This window comes from Protopterus annectens, chromosome 2.part0, assembly GCF_019279795.1.
Source record: "Protopterus annectens isolate FY-2018-M chromosome 2.part0, PAN1.0, whole genome shotgun sequence".
Lineage (NCBI taxonomy): Eukaryota > Metazoa > Chordata > Ceratodontiformes > Protopteridae > Protopterus > Protopterus annectens.
In genome coordinates, this window is record NC_056728.1 from 541,176,523 (window position 1) to 541,202,692 (window position 26,170).

Sequence of the window (26,170 nt, forward strand, 5' to 3'; positions counted from 1 at the left end):
AGGCTAGCATATGTATAAGATAAACTGCTTAAAATCATTTAAATTTTCTCTTTTTGTTGCAATTTTATATGAGGAAGACAATATTCTTACTGCTAATCAGGTAATTTTTAGGCAGTGTATATGGCTAGCCTTATGAAGCCAGTGTTAATGAAAACTAAAAATGTTATAAAGTGTGTATTCAGATATGAGTTAAAGCATTTTATTCAACTTTTTTCTTGTGTATATAATGTTAATGTTACAAAAATGTTTGTGAAATATTTCTTCAATAAAATTTATTTCCTCAAAAAATTTGAAATGTGTCTATAAGAACATAATTTTGTAAATGTTTACCGTGTAGAGCATCATAAACTTTTCAAGACTAATGAGACCTGTATAAGATATTATGACTAAACGAAAAACATTTGCAAAAACAATATTTCTGACTGACTGTTGGTTTCTAAAGTGAGAGAAAGGGTAAAAAATAGAAGAAGGACATGGTAATGCCATGCATATGGAAACCTCCTATCTGGCAATATCAATACCAGTGCTGAAGCACTAACACAAGTCCACTGTTGGCCTATTCTGGGTAACAGGAAAGCTGCAAAGAATTTCTGAACCAATGCAGTTTCACTAGTATGTAAACCGAAATGTTATAATGAATTGCCACAGTATCCATTCCTGAAGTGAGATCACACATTTAGTCGATTTTAAGCACAATGGGTGAAATGTGCTACAACTAAATTAAGAATATATACAATTTCTACTGGTAATATAATATCTCTTTTGGCTTCTTTTGTTATCCTTAAATCAGTTAACAGGTAATAAAATTAGAAGTAGGAAAAACAAATAAGCCTTCTTACAGTAGATGTATAGTTCATGATGCATGTATTACTTACCATTTTGTCCATACTACTATAAGGAAGAATGGAAGAAAGAATACAAAAGAAAGAAAGAAAGAGAGAAATGAAAGAAATTAAATAAAATGCAATTGTGTAAATGACATTTACATACCAGCTCCAATCACCCTTTCAATAGAGATACAAGAGGCATCGATCTCCTTGGCGAATTCATGGACTGCCTGATTTGGATCCTCATAGGTGTGTGGATCAATATAAGTTTTTATTCCAGGTAGCTTAACTGCAAAAAAAAATATGCCTGAGTGGACTAGATGCAATTTTTCGCTTTATATTACAGTTTTTAACTCTTAACACACACATACACACACACACACACACACACACACACACACACACACACACACACACACACACACACACACACACACACATACAGAATACATGTACACATGCGCACACACACACACACACACACACACACACACACACACACACACACACACACACACACACACACACATGCAATCATGTTCCTTCCTCAGTAACCAGGATTACAATACTTCACTTTTTCTTCTACAATACTGAATTAATAAATGCTGTTCCTTTTTATGTATGATTATTTGTAGAAGCTGTACACCTGGCTTTTTATTAGCATACCCAGATCTTTGTCAGTTTTGTTAATTTGACATTAAGCTAGAAACACACAGTCATGGAGTAACTACTACTGCGAACAGAGTTAGAAGAAAGAAAACAACAATACCAATGAAAACATCACTATGACATGACATTTGTAAACAGCTATTAACATATTAATGAAGCTACAACTGAAATTAAAAATCTTGAAAAAGTCTGTTTACATTTGTAATGCAGTTTGTTCGTGTCTTTCGGCATTTCCCGGTTAGGGGTCGCCACAGTGGAACTCCGGTCTGCTAATGATTGGCAGTAGATTTTTATGTGCTGGCTTGCCGGGCCTAATGCACAACCTTCAACGAAGGAATGCCCATTCATGCATGTCGCCACAAAGAAGACGCACTAACTGAGAATTGGACGGGCAATGTCTAACTGTGAGGTGACAACGCTACTGCAGCACCACCTCCGCACTGTGTCATATTTCAGTAAATTATGCATTTGTTTATTTACTGTGAATGAGACACAATTTGAAGAACTATGCTTTTTAGAGATGTATACATCTTATTACTCATGTTTATATAAGAAAATGTGAGAGAGACAGAACTAAGTTATATATCAAGGACAGCAGAAAAGATGTTTTAAACCTGAGGAAACATTCTATAAATGAAAATAGCTACATTGGCAGAGTCTAATTTGAACTAATATTAATTTTCATATATATGGATTAGCATCTAATATGGTGGATGCAAAGACTCTTGACATTTCCCCTAATTAAAATCACAAGTCCCCAGAAGTTAATATAAAACAAGCCATGCAGTAACCTAGTGGAAGTTGTGGCCTTTCTTCATATAAAAACGCAAATGTGATTAGTAATTAACCAAACACATTCTTAAAAAAGGCAGTCCAGTTGGCTTCAAACATTACAAAACATTTTCTGAAAAATTAGTATCATAATGTTTTATACAAAATTTTCATTTACAAGTTATGGCCCAGAAGTAAGTAAATATTATCTAGGTACTTTTTAATCCAGAAATGTTTAACAAACTTTATTGCACTCCATCATACTGGACAGATGATATGATATAAACAAAACATGCACACATACAATAAGTACAAGAAAATATCTCTAAAATATGAAAATGCATTACAGTGCATTATGCATGCAAAATATTTCACAATTCATCATTAACAGCAATTGTAAGGTGAACATCATGTGACCTCTTAAATTTAAATATATAACAATGAAGATATTTGCAAATGTTAGCAGGCATTATTGTCCATTGTCTAAAAATAATTGCTTTAATTATAGATGATAATAATGTAAGCCGTTATATATGAGTTTTACTTCAACGAAGTTCCTCAAATTTCCAGGAATCATAATTTTGGATGAAAAGATTGGGAATAACACACCTAAGAGCCATACTGGCTTTGAACATGTACTATACTAGATTGTGTGACACTCATGACAATCCTACACTACAAGCAGATACTTGGCTTCTTGATAGCAATAACACAAACAATTCTGGGATCTCCATCATCTCTTTGCATATACAAAAATTATATTTCTTTAAATAGGTAATACAGAATGTAGGTATACAAATACTTTTCTTTTCAGAAATAGAACTTCGGATATGGGTTTCTCGTATAATATAGTCCCCGTTAAAATCATCTGTGTCTTCATGATCAAAAATACTATGAATCTTAGTAAAAAGCTTTAGTGCAGTCATCATGGCAGGTTATATGAGGTCAAAGTAAAAATAAGTAGATACTGTCAGGAAAATAAATCACAAGAACAGTGTCAAGTCTTCCACAGAGTGCAGGAGTAACTGACAACTACTGATATGATCAGACATGACAAGGTAATTAGATAAAATATGTCAAAACCCTCCATTAGATCTAGCAAAGGATAGCATATATTAACACCAAAGTTAATTTAACTCCCAAAGTGAGTACAGTCACTATCTTTAGTAAATTTTCCCTAATCTATTATTTCTCCAATAGCTCAATCTCAGGCATTGGCTCAGGCATTGGAGGGTCCAAGGTCACAAACTCAAAACCTTAAAATACATCCATCTGCTGTGAAGAATTGGCATATGGCTGGAAACTGCCTCCCTGTATTACAATTTCAAAGAAGCAGCTCCTAAATACTTTATCCCATTCCTTCAAATTATCTATGGTATGATCACAGTTATTTTCATAGGAATAATATATATCTATATCTATCTATATATCTATATCTAATATATATATATATATATATATATATATATATATATATATATATATATATATATATATATATATATATATATATATAATTACTGACCATTGGATGGGCAAGGCCAATCAAACACCAAATAGACATGTTAATTTGAGCACGAATGGGAAAACTGACTAGGTCTAAAATGGCCCACAATGGTAGCTAGCCTAGAAACTACCTAAGAACCTATGAACAATTATCAGTTCATATATTGTTGGACAGCCTCTGCTGAGTGATCTGTGTCCATTTCCATTCACTCACACTTTCAGAGAATCTTTGACCTAGGTCCTGATTACAATCTGTGTTTTAATCAAAGTCTCTGGATATGAACATAAATTTCTTTTAACATCTAAGGTTGATGGAAGGGATGACATCAAATAGTGACCTTGTTTATCAACTTGTGTATGGCCCAAAGAAGTAATGTGTTTATATGCACATCCATCTACAAGAGATAGTTACAATGAACAGCCAAACAAAAATAGTATATTTTCCTTTTTTAACAATCAAGGTGCTTGAAATCCTTGGTTGTACCTGGAAAGCACAGACCTTAACTCTCATAAGCATAAGAAAAAAAATGTGTCATGCTTATTATATAAAGAAACACCACAGCCCAAGGAAAATGCAGATGAGCTTTCCAATTATCTGGATCTTCTCAGAACTGCCTTACTGTCCACAGTTTAAGTATTATATGATAAATGCTATCTGGATCTTCTCAGAACTGCCTCAATGTATGATAAATGTCTCAGGAAACTGGATCTGCTTGTGATTTTAATCTTATGAGACAATTCCACTTCCACAGATATGGGCTGGTTCAGCAGTGAGCATAACTCTTCTTTAATAAAAACCAAGGCCATACCCTTGTTTACCTTAAGGTGGACCAGTTATGTAGATATTATTCCATTACAACTTATTTTTTAAATCACCCAGCTTTAATGCCAGTCTTCTGTTCAGCTGTTATAACTCCTCAGTGCCGGTTGAATGTACATTAGTACTAGATTTCAATTCTTGAAAAATCATTCTCTTTTGTTCCAGTTTCTGATCAAGGTGATCCTATTGTTTCTTATATCATTTGATAATTTCTCTGAGTGACTTAATGGCATTTAGTACCTCTGACACTGTGGAAGAAGGGAAGTCAATGAATATGTGAAGACCAATAAGGTCTAATTTACTTCGTGGATTAATGGCCACAAACTTGTGATCAGTCTTAGTTGTAGAATGGTCTTAACTTTAAGCCATGCAGTACGTGGAGTAAAACAATGGTAATATTCAAGACTAACGAATTAAATGGGTCCAAAGATTCCAACAGGGATTTGCAGTCTTCCTAAAATAAATTTAGTCAAAATGCTGTCCAGGATAGTATTTTGTGTATACTTTAACCATCCTGGATGGGAATGACAGCAGAAAAATTAGTGTCCATCCAATGTGGCATTCCCAAGCAGAGGTTTTTAATCCATATTTTGTAAACGTATGCAATTGCAGTCTGTGAAGTTAAATTGGTTCTTTGTGAGAGTATGAAAGTTAGAACAAACATGAAACAAGTTAGTCAAGTGCTCTCCTAACATGGTGACATGTGAACATGACACTTGGACAGTGATTACAGTAGCTGGCTTGATATAAAAGCTTACTTGACACTAGCTGTGAACCAGGCAGCTACAGCACCTGCAAAGTCAAATTTATTTAACACTGGCTTATTTCTGTAATCATTGCTCTCCTAGATAACATAATACCATCTTCATAATCATTTCATCAATCACCATTTTTGCAATGCAAACATTACAGTCCATGGTTCCTTGGTCGAGCAGTCCTTGCTGCATGTACATTTCTAATTCACAGTCTCGTTAAAGGCTGTCTTCTTTCGTGAGAACATTTCTATTCATTCAGTCATTCATTTTATTATACCTGCTTATCTTATTCAGGATGAAGCAGGAGGTTAGAGGCTGTCAAGGGTCACAGTGGGCATGAGAGAACATGTGTAAATGTACATAATCTCACACACACGCACACACACACACACACACACACACACACACACACACACACGCACACACACACGCACACACACACGCAATCACATACTCACCTGTACACAGAAAAAGCAAACCTGTGGTTAATTTGCAGGCAGGCTGTGAAACCATACACTGTGGCAAAAAAAAAAAAAAATGTGGAGACAGGCAGAACATGCAAACATCACACAAGAGACAACCTAGGCTAGAGCTGTGCCAATCTCTGTGTTCTACAAATAACAATATCTGCTCTTCTGTGATAGTTCTCTGGCTGCATTGTTTTTCAGTACCTTCTGAAGTGTATTAAAAGGATGAGCGATCATATTTTCCATGTCCCTGGTTCTGTCATTACTTTGAGAATGTACTTATATTTGTGAAACACCCTCTTAACTATGTTGCAGTCTAAAACAACGCTGTAATTTGTGGAACCTACTGACTGATGTTTAATGAAGTGACTATTTTTAAAAGAAATTCTGCTGTTCTTATCCTGAGATTGGGTCATAATTTTGGCAAAACTGCATTTCAGAAGGGGATAAAGTAGACCCTACATAGATAAGCTGTCAAACCAAAACAATTACATAACCAGAGACCTCAGTCAACTACTGATTTATACACAAGCAAATATTTGTAAAAGCACAGTGGAAACAACATTTTGGAAGTCAGTTAACACTAATATCTGGAACATCATAAAAAAGCATGCAGCCAAATAGGACCATTTCATCTAGTATGACTATGACCTATGACATGATGGTAGTTTATAACAGTGTCAAGAGTGAACAATCTGTTTCAAAAGACAATGAAGGGCATGCAGATGGACAAGCTGAAATATGAAAATAAGATACACATGCTTCAGTCAAGGATAAGAGTCTTGGGTGGCAGTCTTCATTCACTTAGAATGAGGCCTACATTTAAGGAAAAGATAACTGAGTTCAACAATAGGTTATTTAGCTAGCATCAGAAAACTTTTGTGCACTGAAAATGGGTTCACACTAAATGACAAGAAATGCAGTAGCATCTCATTTGTAAAACAAATTCCTACCACCTATTCTATCAAAGACACCCTACTCTCCAGTGAATATTTAATCAGGGGTTAAAGTTCCTGGATTTCAAAATTAATCAAAAATGGGATCTTGTCTAAGACCAGGGAGACCCGTCATAGAACATAATGCATCCTCTAGCACGTATCATCACTACACACATCAAAAATATTACCAAAAACACAGAGGTTCCTAAAAATAAGAATCTAAGGCCTCAAAAATCTTAGCTTTCAGGAAAAGGCTGGAATCACTATGGTTCTTCTCCATACCATATAGACTCTTGAGGGAGACCTGTGTCTTGCCTTTCTTGCCCTCAGGATGTCTATTATCCATGACCTCTTCCTTCTCTATAAATCTAAGAGAGCAGCTCATTCTTGAACAATTTGTCTCAGTTTACATCAAGTAATAAACACAACTAAAAGGAGAGAAACGTTCACTACACAGCGCTGCCTCTTGATCTGTAAAAACGTCCCTTGCATGGCAAGCAATGTGACTCCATGCCATCCTTTAAACATAGTACAGACAATTGAGTGGCTACCCTAAAATGCATTCTGCAGCATGCAGACCTTCCCTCATAAAAAAAGACCTTTGCTTCTTTTTGGTACAAGAGTGTAGTTTTGGCAAGGCACAAATGGCCTTTGGCCAAAGAGCCTTATATTCCCCATGATTCTTATAATTGATATGAAATATTTCACATGCACTGCAGTACTGTTGCCAGATCATTGCAGTGTATTTATTTATTATTTTTATTTACTAGTCCATTATAAATCACATTTCATTTTTTTGTTGTTTTTATTCTCTTTGCTTCTGCTGTCTGCAGATCATCAACCCCCTCTCAGCCAAAAAGTCAATATATTGACATCATGAGTGGCAAGGGTGAGCCATGAGGGGTCATCAGTTAGACAGCTATTAGGAGTTGTTTGTCATGTTTTTCATTTTTCTCCCTACCCCTCTGCACCTGACCAGTGACAGCTAATGGGTGGAGGGTGCAATAAGGGTCAGTGCTACTTGGTCCCGCACTTATACAAGGGGCTGATGTAAGCAGGACTGTTCCACCCACCCACAGGGGCCACCACACAGTTGTTTTCCCTGGTTCCACCTTGGGGATCAACTCATGTTCATGTGCCACTGGGTGCATGCATCCCGTTCCACTAGAACAGGTGCACTCATCCTCCCTATCTGTGCCACGAATCCACCAAGCCACTCCTATACCACCAGCACAAGCTACAAATCAGTCTTCAAGGCTGATTGTAGTTTACAGAGCCACTCTTCGAATTCTGCTAGCTTTTGAAATCTCCTTGCAAGAAACAGTTAAAAAATAAACGGCACTTTTTTCATGAACATACACAGCACTGCAAAGAAGTCACGGCTACACCTACACAATTACTTCCCCTGTTTCTGCAATTAAGGGCTTGATCATCTGTACTACTGACATCTTTATGCACTTTCATCATTCTTAGCATGCTACATTCATTGCAATACAAGATCTGTTGTGCTTACGAAAAAGTACCAGCAGCTACAATAAAAAAGCTCTGATCAATGTTTGATAGTCAGAAACATGGTCGCTAGTGATGTACTCTGTGCATGTAAGTTCAGGACAGAAGAATAAAGCTCTGATTTTTTGGCCCAGCAAACCGATAATTGAATAGTTTCTTCCAGCTTGATAGGAGCCAGGTAGGAGATGCACGTTCATCCTTCAGGAAAGGAAGGAGGTGTGCACACACTGGATGTATACTTTTGTGCTTTGATTCCCTGGGAGAGATAAAGGAAAAATGCATGTTGTTGCCCGAGGGTATGCAGGGTTTTCATGCTGGCATCAACCCCTTAGAGATACGAGGGACAGACCACTACTGATGTCCATTGCAGACTCCGCTATCAGAGTGTTAGTAGGGAGGCACAGAGGTCGGAAGTAACAAACAAAAACCCTCCAATGGTAGTAGTGTGATGCTACCACTGGATGCCTTGATTAGTTCAGAAAACTGACACACAAAGTCTGTAGGAAGGTTTGGTAGTATGATGAAGGTGAAGCACATGGAACACCTGATGCTCAGCTGTGACAGAGGCAAAAACTAGCCCCAAATATATAAATAATGCCTCTCCATATCACTTTGTTTGTCTGCCTGGGCAACAAGCAGGAATTCCATTAGGGTGACAGTAAAAAGGAAGTAGAAAAAACAGCCTTTTCATTTACGTTGGCTCAGAGCCAAACTCACAATTTTCAAATGAACTTCATTCATCAGCTTATTTGTATTTTGTTTCATCTTGTGCCGCATATATTTATTTTTTTCTATTGCTTTATGTCAGACATTTCTCATATTCTTGCCCCCTAAAGTTCAATATATTTGTAGATTTCCACATCTTTTTATGATCTGCAACAACAAATTTTATAGTTTTTTGAGTATTGCAATTTCTACCTGTCTCTCTTTATGTCTTTTTCACACAAACTGCACAATACTGTATGCATGATTGTTGCTCACTTTTCATTTTGTACTCTATTTGTAGTTATGGTATGCCTGACAAAGTAAGATATATCACTTTCAACATTTTTTTGCTTAAAGGTGGTACTTCTATTCTTTGCACAGTCTCAAGTTATGTGTTTAAATGCTGTATTATTTTGATTTGTTTGAACAATGTTCATGGCATACAGTATAGCCGGGTTAAAGTACCAAGTATTAGGTGTGTCATCTGCAGTCTATCGACATCAGTTATATGCTTTTACTTCAATCTGTTCTTCTAACAGAATATCACTTGAGTTACAGAAATCTGTCTTAACTACTCACTGGAACTGAACTCATAAAATGACAGGGCATTGTTTATTCCCTTGCATTTTTGAAAATGCTTCAAATGCTGGATTCTTTTGAGTGGGCTTGACATAATCAGCACTGCAGTAGCAAGCTGTCGGTCCACTGGGTTTTGAGTTTCTTGTTCCTTTATTAAGATCCTGTACAGCTTTACCTCTCAGTATGAACTTCAGGGAAAGACTATCACTAGGGGCTTGACACAGCACTGTAATTATACTTGCAGAAGTCTGTTCTCTGCTAGAAAACCAATGACTACATCTAATCTCTGGACACTCTAGCTTGCAAGGAGACCCGTCTGATTGTAACATCCATGACATCCTGCCCACTGCCATTTTGGATGATTTTAGTTGTTAGTCCATAACAGCTGAAGCATTTAGCAGGATTTTACAGTTTGGCATAATAAACAGAGATATCTTTATAGACTATTCATGCTACAACAGTAACTACAGATCTAACACTCTCAGCAGGTTTTGAATTTAGAATTGTACAGGCAAAATTACATTTTTAAATTTTAGGAATCACAGCTATGCCCCTTGGAATTGTTATAAGGCACCTGATACACACCATATGCTAAGCAGTGTTACCAATGTGGAGTATGAATTGTATAACTTGTTTGTTTTTCACTTGTAATTAAAGTTGGATGAAGAAGTATTTGTGTGAACACTCATGCATTCATTGCCTCTCCTTTTCATTCTAACATATTTGACAGTAAACTTCTTACATTGCAGCTCTGACGTAGGCTTAGTAGTAACTTTTTTACATTCTTTTTTTCCTTATGAGTATGAAAAAGGTCACAGCGTATTCTTGGTTAGGCTCCAATATACCACAGTTTCTATTACTCATGCCAACACAGGTCTAAGTAGGAGCTCAGCAGGTAAATATATTCTTCAAGAGTTTATTTACTTTTATTTTTATTTATTTATTGTTTTACATTTTAATTGAGAAACCTCAGAAAATAGTTACTTTTACCACAAAAAAGAAGCTGTTTCTTGCATTTACCTAAAACTATGACCGTAAAACTAATTTGATGTGCAAAAATCATTGTTGATAAAATGTCTTTAATTTTTAATGGGAAAAAACAGCAATCCTTCAGGTTGATAAGACTGGCTTGAATCCAAGATGGCAGCGTAAGTCATTCTTTACCCATAGGCACGGTAATACATTTTTTTTTGTCAGTATTCTTGGTGCTAGAAAATGCAAACATTTCTCTACTTGAAATATTTAAAGAATCCTCTTTAGAGAACAAAATCATAATCCTGTCTGTGGGGATATCAGTGGTACTAAATGAAATTGAATCTTAACTCTATACTGCATCAAGGAAAGAAGAAAGACTAATCACAATATAAATGAGGTCAAGAGAATTTGTAAAAAGTCCTAGCACAATCTGAAACTAACCTTTGGAAAGAGACAGAACAAGCCACTGCTCTATGGGGCCCTTAGACACTCCTCAGTAAATACCTGAGAGAGGACTATGAACTTTCCTTGATAAAAACAGTATTTAACATATAGGGCACTTGACACTCACAGTCCTCAGTCCTTACTTTAACAGAATCTATATGGTTAGCCCAGAGAACAGAGATCCTGTTCATTGCCCTAGACAGATCTCAGTGGCGATGGAATCAATACAAATATTGGATTACTTTATTGATAAGAGTCTGCAGTATGCTGCAATCACATGGGCGAATATCATCTAAAATGTATATCTGATAATTCAAAGAAACTCTACTGCTTGCAGCAAATGATGAACAGGTGCAATGCCGAGTTAATACAAGTAGGCTTTATTGGTTTCTTACTCTATTAAACAATCTTTACCATGTGATCTGTAGAGAAAAAAGAATCTACGACTGCATTCAGAGTTCAAAGTGGAACAGCTTCTCAATGAAAATTCAATCGCCCATACATCAACGGAAAACATGATTTGAAGGAAAATATTTCATAACAAGACATTTGAGTGGAGGGCGGTGTGTTCTAAGTGACACCATCCCCGAAACACAGCTAAGGTTTCACTGAAGCTCATTATACATTGAATCCTGGCTAACTTACAATATATGTGCAATGGGGTTAGGGCTGAAAAATAAAAAAAAATACCTATCCCTGACTGCTGCATAAACTATGGCCAATCTCATTTGGCTGTAACATCATTGTATTGGGAATGAATGGGATAATCAACACAGGGAGTATCTAATGATCAGGTCTGTAGAAAGTGGGTAATCGCTCTTCTCAAAAAGCAAAACCAAAAAAAAAACTTCAGAGGAAACAGATTTAGTAGAAACAGTTTTATGATACAGAAACACAAAATAATTTAATGTTAAAATAAGGAGAAAGAAAGGATGACACTAGACCAGAATTTAAGTGCAAATAGCAAATTCAAGCATCCATAATTGAAATAATTCAAACAGCTTTAAGTTACTTTTACAATTAGTATAAGCACAGCTACTCTACCACTGCCACAACTACACACACCCGAAGGAACAGAGCTGAGCAGGCCTTGCAAGATTGTCCCTTCCACCAAGTCTTGAAAGTTGTCAGTATCATCATCTTTCTACATAAAATTATTTCTGTTCTGCTACTTGTATTTTCAGCTAAAGCTATCTGAACCACTGAACGTGTAGCCAGTACTACTTCGAAAGAAAAAAGACACTTCATATGTTAATGTATTTGAGGCTTGTTAAAGTCATTTTACTTTAATGAATATGGATTTCTTGCTTACGAATAACTTGTTTTGGCTTTAATATATGCCTTTCTTAACCATTAGCAACTTTTATAAACTTTATCTGCTCCACTGTCTTGTTGAATTGCTCACATTATTTTAACAAAACTACACACACTGCTGTTTAAACTTTTCCTTACCTCCATTGTCCCTGATTGTTTTTCTTAGGTAATACCTTTAACTGTCAAGGGTTCTAGCCCATTCTGTTCACCCTCACTAAGCTAGGGCTCACTATATTTGGATTCATTACACTCCTCTTCTTTATCCCCAATTCTCACCCAACCGCTCATCTAAATTTATATGGAACATGCCCCCTCCCCTTCTTCATTCATATCCCCTCCTTTTCCTTCTAGCCTCACCAATCCCTACTACTATCTCATTATCAACTAGCATTCAAACATACCCTTTGAATCTTATGTCACCTTCCCCTACACATTAATGCTCTGTAACTTATTTACTCTTCTCTATTGTTACAATGTACACTTTTACTGTCATTTTCTACCTTGTACAATATTCACTTCTTCCTCCTCAGCATGTTCATCTTCACTACTACCCTTCCTTTTATTATATATTAACAGAAAACATAATACCCACAAACCTTTTGTTACACATATCACCCACTTAATCATTCTCCTAATACTTGCTTTAATTCACAAATTCACCCTACCATGCTGAGGTATATTCTACATTTCTCTAACTGACTATAAAATCTTAACCTTTCTCTATGTCAATAATAAGGAGCGACCCTGCATGGAATCTCCAGCAGGACATTTCCACTCTCAAATATTCTTCTTCCCTTTACCTTTAATGTGTTTTTCTTTTCATTCAACTATAATCTCCCCTTAACTCCTCCATGCTCCTCTCTATCTACCCTGTTATCCTTTTGCATCTTCACATTTTTATTATTAATTATATGTCACCTAACTACCTGCCATGTTACTCTTACACTTTATTCACATTCATACACTGCCAGCCACCCTACCTATACTCACTCTAAACCCTCCTCCATATATGTTTCATCAAACTTATTTAATGTCCAACATAGTCATCTTTTCAAATACAAAGCATCTAAGCATTCACTTCACTTTGACATAACCTGGAATAAATTCATATTTTTCTAATCCTAATTCTCATCTCTAAAATCAATGTTTGTGGTGACATCCATCCCATCTGCAGCCCCTCGGCCTCATCCATTCCATCATCCCCTGCCCCCAATTCTTATAAAACACCCACAAAACTTTTATTGTGACCCACAAGATAATCATAAAAAAATCCAAAGAAATTCTGGAGCTCAATTAAGAAAATGTTTCAACCTGGCTTTCCTTCCTCATCAAACCCATATTTGGACTTATCCCCCTCAGAAATAGACACCAAATTTAACTTTCTTCATTAACATCATAGCTTCTTTTACCTAAAGATCTCCACAACCATTTAATCGACCTCAAAACTCTACTAGTCCTGACATCCATGCCTTCAATCTCCAACCTGTCTCCACATCATAAGTTTAAGTAGTTATTAAAGAAACTTAAATCCTGTTCTCCTTCTGTGGATGATTTCTGTACCTTAAGCTTGCTGCAGACTCTATAGCCCACCTAATCTCAAGACTCATTAATAGATCTATTTGACAATCCCATGTCTCTGCCCTATGGAAAAAAAAAAAAACATTATTTCCCTCCATAAAGGAGGCAACTCTTCTGAAATCTCTAACTTTAGGGCAATTGCCACTGTCCCCTTTTTTTTCTAAGATTCTGGATCCATATGCAACTCCTACAGTACCTCTTGCAAAATGATTTCCTAACCTCAACATAACATGGTTTTCTGACCAGACCACGGCACCACTACAGCTCTCCTCAATTTTTTCAACACAATTAAAAGGCTAGAGACCAAGGAAAGTTTATCTGTTCTGTTTCCTAGATCTCTAAAAAGCCTTTGACACAATGTCACATGAGAATCATCTGACATCCTCTCTGGGCCTTTCCAAATTAAGTCTTCTGTGGATCACTAACTACATATCTGAACTATATCAATCTGTCAGATGACTTTCATTCTTCTCTCCTTTCTCCTAGTTAAATCAGGGGTTCCTCAAAGCTCTAATCTTGGTCCACTGATCTTTAACATTTCCATTAGTAACCTATATACCTCATTTCAGGAAGTTTGCCTCATTCATCATGCAGATGACTCAACTCTCATCTGCTCATCTGACAGCCCACTAAAAGTGCAATACAGGACACAAAATGCCTTCAGCTCAGTAGAGCTGTGGCTACATCAAAACAAAGTTTCACTTAATCACAAAAAGACCAAACAACTACTATTCATTTACAAAGTCTCGTGCCAATGGTAAAAGTAACTTCCACATTACCTCTTTAAACAATACAGCTATTGAAGTAGTTACACATGCCAAATTGCTTGGACTCACCATAGATAACAATTTAAAGTTTGATTTCACATACAAAACTGTATACGAATAATTTATTTGATGTTATTTAACTCTCTGGAGCTTTTTTCCTCAGCCTCTGCTGAAAATGGATATTTATTACCCAGATGGACTTTCCCGGTAAACAAATATAAATAAATAAATAATTGATCAATGTACACAGGTAAATCATATGTGTTATGATGAGAATATATGCATTTCAGGAAAAGGAATATGAATGTAATTATTGAAACTGTGAGTATGAATCTGTTGAATATCTGCACCCAGAAACTGTTTGCGACTGTCATCACCTGTAGCACTATTTTCAGCTACCATAACACATCCAGAAATCACTGCTAAAATTTCACTTAAAATGTCATAATCTATTAGTAATGATGCTGTTAAACAAAGTAATGCTGGCATTGTTAATAAGTCTCAAGAGCGTGCATATAAACATGTATGGTAAAACGTCAGCCTTCTTTCACAACTAAAGTTAGTTACAGAAAGAGATTAACACAATGGCTTTAATATTGTTTAATAGTATCATGACCCTTTAACCACAGCTGTAGAGTTTTATTTCACTTTATTTATTAATTTAACTTTTGTTAACTTGGCAAGTGTCTTGGTCCATAGACTATTTATAGCCATGATCCATTCTAAACAAACAGATGCAACAGAATGGAGCGATTGAACACACAAAGCATACAAGAGACTGGAGAAGTGAGTCTACAAAGCACAGTCATAATCCCATATATGTCTGAGACGGTGATAGTTGTTGAGATAAGCAGTGTAAGATGGCATGTATAAACACAGACTTTAAAAAGCATATTCAGCTGTACATAATAAATGTATTAAACGTACTCAATATGTCTATCATATGCCAGTGTTAAAGTTCTATCAGTGCAGCGTGTTATTGTAAATAGTCCTATACATACAGAGCATCTCACTTTCTATGAAAAGGGAGATGTCAGATATTAACTATGTGATGGACTATAAAGTCCTTAAGAAGCAGCCCTCAGTAGGTTATGAGACATGTAGTTGGGATGGATCTTCAGTTGTGAATAAAGGTCTTATGATCAAACATCTCCATTTGCTCATGTAGTGAGTGTCTTTATATTTCTCTTGACATATATATTAACGTGCATCTTCCATTTTAGGTCTGACAATAAGTACCCTGGATGGACCGGTGCAGTACAACTCCCTTTCTGTAGTATGAAAGTGAAGAGACCTCTGTGGTGAAAAAAAATAAAAACAAATTACTGGATGTCGATCTTTTGTGTCTCAACATCAGACTAAGGACTGTGTTCTTCCTGAAATGGACTGACAGAGTTGCCATACTGCAAGTGCCATATAGTGCTCGGTAGTATGTTATTGCTTTTTACCACCATGACTGATGTAGCTGCTCACTAAGAACTGCAGTACTCTGAACCACTGCTTTCTTTGAGAACTTGTGGAGATACTGAAGACATTTTCAAATGTCCCATTTTGGTTTTCTGCTACAGAAATTAGTTTAAGTTAGTTAACTTTGAAAAGAGTAAGCACTTCTTGGCTGCAAGAGCTGCTCCTCTGTTCATATACACTATCAGCAGAGATGTCACACTGCGGTGGTGGTGCTGCGGTAGCGTTGTCGCCTCACAGTTAGACATTGCACGTTTGATTCTCAGTTAGAGCGTCTTCTGTGTGTCGACATGTGTGAATGGGCATTCCTTCGTTGAAGGTTGTGCATTAGGCCCGGCAAGCCAGCACGTAAAAATCTACTGCCAATCATTAGCAGACCGGAGTTCCGCTGTGGCGACCCCTAATCGGGAAAAGCCAAAAGAAAGACAGATTAGCAGAGTTGTCACACGTTCTTTGTGCCTAAAATGCCTACTCAAATCAGAAATCATTGACAAATCACACAATTGTAGTTTTTACACTCTTCAGGAAAACAAATGTATGAGTAAACCTGACTTCCTGGTCATTAAATTAGATTTAGCGGTAGTAGGAGGGGAAAAGAAGATAGAGTTGCAATCAATGTACTGTATGAGCTTTTCATATGTTGTCAGTCTGAAATATAATGAGCAATAAGACAGAGTATCCCAGGTGATAAAGTCTTCCAGACAGTAACCCATGATTTCATGCTTAATAAATATGTAGTACCCTAAATAGACTGAAGAGAACAGAAGTACCATATAAAGGGAGAAACAGAAATTCATGTTTCAGGGATCTTTCTTTTGTAGGGAAACTGTACAGGATGGGGAAAGTATTTCACTTGTATTTAGATATTATTTAATTGTGCTTACTGATTTTTTTAAAAATACCTTCATTAAATTATCACTTAGGCAAACATACATTAATAGAACATTTTTTTCCATTTGCATACATTATACATCACATATGTTTTCTTTCACCTGCTGATTTCAATCAAATTCGTTAAGAAAAGCACATACAAGTATATTACTTTGTTGCAGATTATAATTTATGTCTCATCCATGCATCTGTACAGCACTGTCTGAAATGATTAGTAAGGAAACTTATGGCAAGCCTTGCAACTTGAATATTCATTATTTATACCTGCATGCTGTGAAACTACAAACTATCATCAGCTGCGTAACCTCCTCTTTCTGTGCCACATGATTTGTGAACTAAAATAAATTCTGGATATGGTTCACCTCCAAGATGTAATCTTTGGTCTCTGAAGGGACATATTTCTTTCTTTAATTTAGTCACAATTAAGATATTCTGTCAGTAATGCACAGATGGCTAACAGAACAATGCCTTCCAAATCTGCAGTATGGCATTCACAGAGGTTAAAAGTGAATGGCCCTGGTTGGTTACAGTCCAAAGGGGAGTATAGTGTTTCCAAATTGCTGATAGTGCAGTCTAGATTTGATAGTCTAATCTATATAATGATGCATTAACCCAAATGTGTAAGCTGCCCTTCATGGCATGATTGCAGTTAACTGACTGTATTTTATGTTAGCAGAAAAATATATGCAAGTTGACTAATAGACACCTAGATATATGGCAGAAATGGCACTATCATTTATAAGGTCATGTAAGTCCATGTCTTTATACAAACTTCTATATGCTTGTTAAGTATGGTAAGACTCCCAGTCAGTGACAAATGCACTGGGAGGCAGCAGACCTGGTTGCTGAAAAGCTATTACTGATCCAGTACAATACGGATATTTTTCTCCTGTTCTGGTGATGGGAAGAAAATTAAAGAATGAAATTATAGTCCAGAAATGTTTCTCTACATAAGTGGTATTTATAACAGTTACATAGCTGCTGAAACCCTCTTGTGCAATGCAGCCTGAAAGAGTATGCTTTTTCCCAGCAACCTACAGGAATTTCAGAATGCCTACATGGGCAATTCAAGCCCCATTCCTTTATGAAAATGACTCATATATAGGCTTTTGACCTTTCCGTAGTCTGCAGCAAGACAGTTTTCAGACCTGCTTTCTTGGAGTTTAACATTTAAGTGAGTTTGAACAGCATGAATGTTTTTAACTTACTGTGACCATTGTGAAAATGCATCTTCTCCTCTTCAGGATCCTGCTTTGCTTTGCTGTAGCCACAACGCCTGGAACAAAACAACTCTCATTAATCATCTTTCAGAAACAGTCAATTAGTTCAGCTACTGATGCAAAAAAGCTGAACGAGTATAACTAAAGTGTATTAGACGGGAACACAAATCTGTTCCAATCTCCATGAAATTGCATCATTTTTTTATGCTGTACAAAAAAAAAAAAAAAAACACAGTACCACAGTATAATATATCAGAAATGGCTTTACTCATGGCCAAGGGGTGTTCGTAACATAACACAATGCAAAAAAAAAAAAATTATTATATATATATATATATATATATATATATATATATATATATATATATATATATATATATATATATATATATATATATATATATATATATGTGTGTGTGTGTGTGTGTGTGTGTGTGTGCGTGTGTGCGTGTGCGTGTGTGCGTGTGTGTATGAATGATCTTGTCTGTTGTGTTGCATCATATACCTGCCAGAAAACATCTAGACACCTTTATAGTTTCACTTTTACCTTTACATTTCATCACCTGAGAGAACAGGATACACTGTTTTTTACCCCCTTTGTTATAACTAAAATAGCCAGCATTTATTTTCAGGTGTAGAATTTGATTCTGACACTGAATTAACTTTTCAAGTCCTGTTTAGTCAACAGTGCTGTTTTGCTTTTGACAGTTGATTCCTGTTAGTCACACTTTCATGCTTAACAAGAACAGGTGGTGTGAAGTTTGTTTTATGTTAACTGCATTACGTATGCACATATATTTTTAGAGGAAGACTTTCTATTTCTGCACAGCCATACATGAGTGACAATATAGGAGACAGTCTATGCAGCAGATGTGCAATCTTTTAAGCAAGATTTTCCTAAACTAAATTAAAAAATGTGCTTTGATAAACCCAGGCTACAAGAGTGTTACATATAATGGTAGCCAGCAGAAAAAATGTAGAACAAAGATTTAGACATATTTGCATTCTATGATACAAAACTATTACACTGCAGTATTTGACCTTACCTTTAATCTGGTGCTATTTATTTCATGTCCAAAGGAGGAAATTCTGCTGTAACAGAAAGTCCACTCATTTTATATGAAGACTAAATCCTATGCTGAACAGATGTGGTTTCATAATCTATAGTTTGTTCCTTTCTTCAAGAAAAATAATTAATTGATATATAATGTAATGTAGACAAGAGAAAACTCTAGAAATGCACTGTCAACTTCAACAAGAGTGTTCTTCAGTCTTGCAAAATAAAACCATCATAGGTCTGGCAGTTAATATTTGTTATAACATGCTAACAAAGTGCAGATAATGTTTTCCTAATTGTGTATACATTATGTAGAAGAAAAAACATTTTCTCAGAAGTAAATGAATGTTTTATATACAAATACATGGTACTTAAATTGTGCATCAAAACTCTGAACATAAAACCCCCCAAAAATTCTAAAGTTGTCTTTTGCATATTGCCAGGAAATCTGTTGTTTAATAAGTTGCTCTGTGCATTATAATGCTACAGTGAAACTTTTATCCACACACACTGCTACTCATGTAACTGCATATGCAGTGTCCAGCTTAAACTCAAGCTTATTCTGAGGAAAGTTGTAGAATTCAGTGTATCAAGCAGGTAATACTGAGAATCCAAAACATTGTGACACGACTCTCCGTGAAGAAGTCAATTGTACTGAAGAAAGCGCTAAACTTTTATTTCAATAAACTGTTTCTGAGGACTCACAACATTTAGTGCTCATTTTTGGTTTGTTAGCTCTCCATGAAGAAGAGTTTTTGTTTAAGCTGAAATGCTAAGACCTGCCTGGAGTATTAGTTTAGTTAGTTAGTTAGTTAGTTAGTTAGTTAGTTAGTTAGTTAGTTAGTTAGTTAGTTAGTTAGTTAGTTAGTTAGTTAGTTAGTTTTGCAAAGAGAGAAATCTATCTGGGAAGAGTCTATTTTCAGTGAAAGTCCACGACTTTAAAAATCATATATATTATTAAAAAAAATTCACATATGGAAATGATAAAAGAATATAAAACATTTATCAAAGAAGTTGAGACTACCAAGTCTACAGATGTAGAACTTGTTATTTATGAAAGAATACAAAAACATTTTAAAAACAAACTTCCAAGAAGTTGAAGTTCAACAGCTAAAGTAACATAAACATTGAGGCATGCAAAACATAAAACCAGACAATATAAAATGGATAAAAAAAAAAAACTAATGGGAATAGGTTACTAGGTATAGAACATAGGACAGATATTCGGGGGGGGGTATATAAGAGATAATATGGGGCTAAGGACTGATCAAAGAAAAAGGAAGGAAAAAAATAACCCCAAGTATGACATCAAAAATGAATGAGACTGAATGGAACTAAAGGAAGGAAGAAGCATGACAAAATGTGAACAGAACAAGATAAAGGAATAAAAGAGGAAACAGCAAGACATAAGGTCAAGAGGAATTTAGTAGATGGAGTGGTGGACATGAAAATGTAGTACGGAGAGTTTGTAGTCAAACTTAGCAGTAACATCACAAGAAGAGACAGCAGGAAAAGAGATTAAGACAGTCAGGAGAAAGCTACAGGTGACATAGTACGTCATATGGACAAATATGGAAAGAAAGTAGCGCAATAAATAATGAGCAAAAGGTCAGAAAAAATGAAGAAAGGAAATCCTGCCTTGACTGTGCAAGGGAATCTAGAATTGACACAAGAAGAGATAGCTTACCAGAGTTGAAGCAATAACATTTAACAGAGAAGTAAAAGTACAGTTGCGTACACTTACCATAAATGTAGATGTTCGAGTGTATTCACTGTTGCAGTCCTGGTTCTGTCTCTGTCTTTATCTTTGCATTTTTTCGGAATATCGGTAGTCGTATGGCTTACCGAAGACATATCAGGATAATTGAACCAAGCACCAAAATATTCAAAAGCGAAAATATACCTACAACGGATAGTTTGTGGTTTAAATAAGGCATAAAACTGATAGCGAGGTGCGTCGTGGTCAGGGCCTAGGCAAGGAAAACAGTACGAATGAAAATCTTTATGAGGTATTTGCTTTCCACAAGTAATGCAATTATTTACTTTTACTGACATCAGTTTAGAGCAAGAAAAAGTTTCCCCAATGGGGTACTTAGCTTTTAGTTGAAGACTTTGGTTCTGAAACTTGAAAATTAAAATTTCAGGAGTCGGCCGACCGGCACTTGCGAACTGCTTCTGCTTCAGGCACCGCACGGCAAGAAAGACTGATGTAATGGCGTCGGCTGCATGTTTTATACCCCTGATGACCTGACATCATGGAAGAAGGGACAGCAACCGACGCAGGACCCAGGACATTGTTAATCAGGCCGACTGAGGGCTACTGCAAGTAGATAATCCAAACGTGATGACTGCAGCAGTGAAACATGAAGAACATCATGAAAAGAGCAGTAACCAGAGTAAAGAAGAGGTGTGGGAGGGAGAGATACACAAGAGGGAAATTAACAGAAAGAAGAGTAGAGGCAGGCCATACTAGGAGCTATGAAAGTAGAGGAACTCTGAGGATTAATCTGCAAGTGTGAGCCACAATGAAGAAAGATGTTATTTTAACTCATTTTCAAAGAATGAAGACTTGGAGAGATGTCTGAAAATTGTAGTATTATCATTATTAAAGCCACACACTGGTCGACAATACACACTGTCGACACCTGTGTGAGACTAGACAATTCCTGGCAATGACAAAAAAGTGTAGAAGTGTATATGCAGTATGTTATGTTATTATTTCTGAGGACATGACTTGCTATGGAAGTGAGTATAAAAGATTAAGTGTGGATTGGCTGTGCCCCCTGTCACTTCAACCCAATAAATCAACAGATGTTCATGGTTGCTCAGAAACACTTATTCACTGTGCATTTTGCTATGTCTTTTCTCCGAGGCTGTACAACTGTGGAGTTAGTACATATAATTATGGGGGATGTGGGGGTGCAGAGTCTTGCCCCCAGCAAAAACAGTTTTGTCATATAATGTGTTATGTGAAATTTCTGTGATTTGTCATTCATTGAAATGAGTATTCAGTCAAGTGAAATTTTATTCGAAGTGCTTTTCAGTCAATGTATTTCAGCCATGTAAGTTTCAGTCAAATGTGCTTTAATGACCCTATATTCACACACAATACAGACAAAATACTGTAGCATACATTACATTTCTTAGTTAATAAAATATTTTTGTGACAGTCTAACCACCATACCTCTCAACTGTAAAGACTTTTGCAAAATGTCCAGATTTTTGCCTCATATTTTTGGTCTGTTCCTCATAAAATGTGTGGTTTTCTGGCAAATCAGTGGGATGATCTGAGGACTGAAGTCACTAAATAATTTCATATACTTGAGTTAACACAATCACTGTTACTCCAGCAACTTTCTTAGTTTATAAGAGCAATATTTACAATCTGTCCCTATTTTAGGGCCTCTGTCCCCCATTTTGTCAGGCTTTGTCCAGATTTTTTGCACTAAGAGGTTGACAGGTATGCTAACCACAAAGACAAACTAACGGTTATTCTTATTAGGAATTTCAGTTTTATTGCCCTATATTTACCTAGCTGGGCTGCACACAAGCATGCCATTCATGTAGCATCAGAATGATATGCTTCTACATCATCTAGATTCATGGTTTGCAAGCTTTGTGCATGCACACCCAGAGCATCGTGGTTATGCCTAAGACTAACCAGTGGTTTGCAGCAAAGGGTAGTCCTGTGCTATGAGCACTTGTACCTCCTCCTAAACATATGGAAGTAAGTTATCAATTATACTTCCTTGGTTCAGCTCCCCAGCTCTGCGTCTGACTAATGCTGTTGCATTCTTATGATTAACCACTCTTGCAACAGGACAGGCAATAGTAAGCATATATAGTGAAATAGTGAAATGTATTTTATTTTTATTTATTTTATTTCCAGTTTGATTACCGGGGAAGTCCACTGGGCCTAGAGAGCCCATTTTCAGTGGCAGCCCAGGGAGAAAAGCTCCATGAAACAGATTACAGTAAAGATATCAGTCCAATAAAAATAAAAGTACAAGTACAAATACATATCAAATAATACAAAGCGTGAGCACTATTGCCCATATTGGAAAAATATTGTGCAGATACATTTTAACAAATTCACACAGTTAAAGTCAAAAGTCAAAAGCTATTTACAATATTTACAGTGTGTGAGAAATATATAGTATATATATATATATATATATATATATATATATATATATATATATATATATATATATGTATAGTAATAATATATATATATATATATATATATATATATATATATATATATATATATATACATATATATAAAAAATAGTGAAAATGTATTCCTTTAATGCTTCCCAATGATTATACAGGAGGGTGGACGCAGTGGTGCAGCGGTTAGTGTTGCCGCCTCACAGCAAGAGGTTCTCAAGTTCAATCCTTGGCTGTGGTGCCTTCTATGTGGAGTCTGCATGTCTTCCCTGTGGTCATGTGGGTTTCCTCAGGGTGCTCCAGTTTCCTCCCACATCCCAAAGACATGCTATAGGTGGATTGGACACTCTAAATTGGCCCTAGGCGTGAGTGCGTGCATGTGTGCACCTTCTGTGGAAGGTTGGGTGCCGGGCTGGCAACTTGACACCATAAAAACTCCACTGCCAATCATGAGCAGACAGGTGATCTGCTGTGGCGACCCCTAACCGGGAAAAAAGCCAAAAGAAGAAGAATTCCCTGTGAATATATAGGAACTACAGCAGTGGGAGTTTGCGTGTGAGTTCTCCTTCTTGATATTCAGAGGTACAGCACATCCAGTAATGGAAATGCATACTTTTCACTTCTCTGTGGAGTACAGAACTAAATAAGTATGATGAAATATTGTCTTCTTTTAAGTTTTGATTCAGGCAGAACAGAATGCCTTTAGGATATTATTAGTTTGGTGCTTCTGAAACTAAATGTTTCTCCATGAAGTTCTATGTCACTAGAAATACAAAAAACACTTGTTCCTCAATTTAGCAGTTCAATGAATATATCATATTATTAACAGTATTTCCTTCTTTGTAGGTGTAACTTCGCAAGATGAGTTTTAATAAAAAAATAAAAAACAGGCTAAAAATACATTCAAATTATTAAGTGGGAGGGTGATGTTAACACTCCAGAGCTTAATGTTCTGTACTTGACATTTTGCATTTATGGAATGTAGCAGTAGTACCACAATTTCTCAGCATGGTTATAACACAAAACCCATTTTTGAGGACAAATCTATTGACCAGTACAAATGTCAGAGATGTAAAGTATACTCGTCATAGTAATGTACCCTTGTAATTTGAAGATGGCATTTTTGCAGACTGAATCTTTGCTTGTTTTTTTTACTGTAGAATGAAGTCACTTCAGCAGGCCATTAAGGTGTAATATACTGGAGGGAAACAAAAACATTAGGCCTTAAAATAAGGGACAAAAAATATTGACCTGTTTGTTAGACTGGTAGGATATCACTCAGATTAGTCCTCATTTTTGTACCCTAGACAGGTGGCTCGGGATCAAAATGGGAAAACTGTGTGATATCAGCCATTGAAGTAGATACCCTGTTTAATAGGTTTGCAAATTACAGTAGTTTTTTTTATTAGTTTCCAGGAAAAAAGTGGAGGAATAGTCTCTATGTTAAGTAGTCTAAAACAAGGGATCCTATCATGAGGACCAAATGGTTTAGGAGTACCCAAAATGTAGACATATAATGCATTCACAGAAAGTGTATTCATTCATTCAAACTATTCAAAATATCTGCAATGAGGAGAAAAAGCACTTTCCTATCTCGATTTTAACAAGCTCAAATACTGGTAAAAATGTTTATCCAGTTTTCTGTGTCTGCAGTAATTTCAACAGTCTCCCTAACTTGACAGAGCGGATAACTGAAATAAGGACAGATGATCAGAAAGCTGGCTTACAAGAAAAACCCTTGTTTTATGAATATTAATTCTTGAGTCAGTTAATCCTGACAACAAGTGAATCATGTATATTAGTTGCGCCAATACCTTCTCTGGATTACTGTGCTGTAGAATAACTTCCACTCTATACACTGGGATCTTTTCATTTTTTCTGATCAAACCTTATCACTTAGAAAGTCGGTATAGTCAGCAGTTGTCAAAATATATATTCTAAGTATGGTTTGGAAAGGATAGGTATGCATTTGGAGAAACTCCTATCTGACACCATTGCTAATGCAAAAAGGGCACCCACTGACATCCATTACATGTAGTTAGTACTGAAGGACATAAACTAAAGTAGTTGATTAACTAAAAATTAAAGAATACCTTGGAATTTCAGTGTATTAAAAATTAATGGATGAGAAATCTTGCCAAAAACCTTTTATAGCATGTAGCAGAATAAAGTCATAGGAATATGGGGTGTCCTTGACTTCAGCAAAATATATTGTACATAGCTTAACAAACAGATCGCCCTGGCGTCTCTGAGTCAAAAGCATCTGGGTATGGAAAATTAAAAATAGTCCGTGGTTTTTCAGGTTTAAAAATTGGAGCAATTACTTCTGGCAAAAGGAAACATAGATGACACCCATTATAGACATGGTTATACAATATTTCAAGAACGTGGGATATTTCTTGCTTGTTAGTTTGACATAATCTTTTGGTAATTATGACTCACAGATTGCTGCATGGAACAAGAGTTCTAATGTCTTTGGATCATGAACTTTATTTTAAGAATTATTCCAGAGAAAGATCAAAAAACTGCTCTGCATTGCATCAGCACACATTTTAAACTTGTGTTTTGTGGATATTGCCACTACATAAATTTTCAAGTATCTCTTGCTCTGTAGGTAAAGTGCATAGGAAATGTACATCTTGTAAGAAATAGTTAATAGATGCCTGCACTGTCTTTGCAAGGTCAGTTTTTGGGAATACGGAAGACAGAACAGTGAGATCATGTGTGCTCATGAAAGAGGG

General features: G+C 36.1%; 1 protein-coding gene across 2 annotated transcripts in view; it reads right to left on the reverse strand.

Annotated features, from left to right (window-relative positions):
• The window catches only part of EPHA5 (EPH receptor A5), a 1,391,623-nt gene that overhangs the window by 205,955 nt on the left and 1,159,498 nt on the right, over window positions 1-26,170 (reverse strand). For both annotated transcript variants that reach the window (XM_044060929.1, XM_044060928.1), the window contains exons 9-10: window positions 18,188-18,255; window positions 991-1,116 (exon numbers count right to left, since the gene is read on the reverse strand). In XM_044060929.1, the coding sequence (XP_043916864.1) occupies window positions 991-1,116; window positions 18,188-18,255 (194 nt within the window). The remainder of the gene's footprint in view (window positions 1-990; window positions 1,117-18,187; window positions 18,256-26,170) is intronic.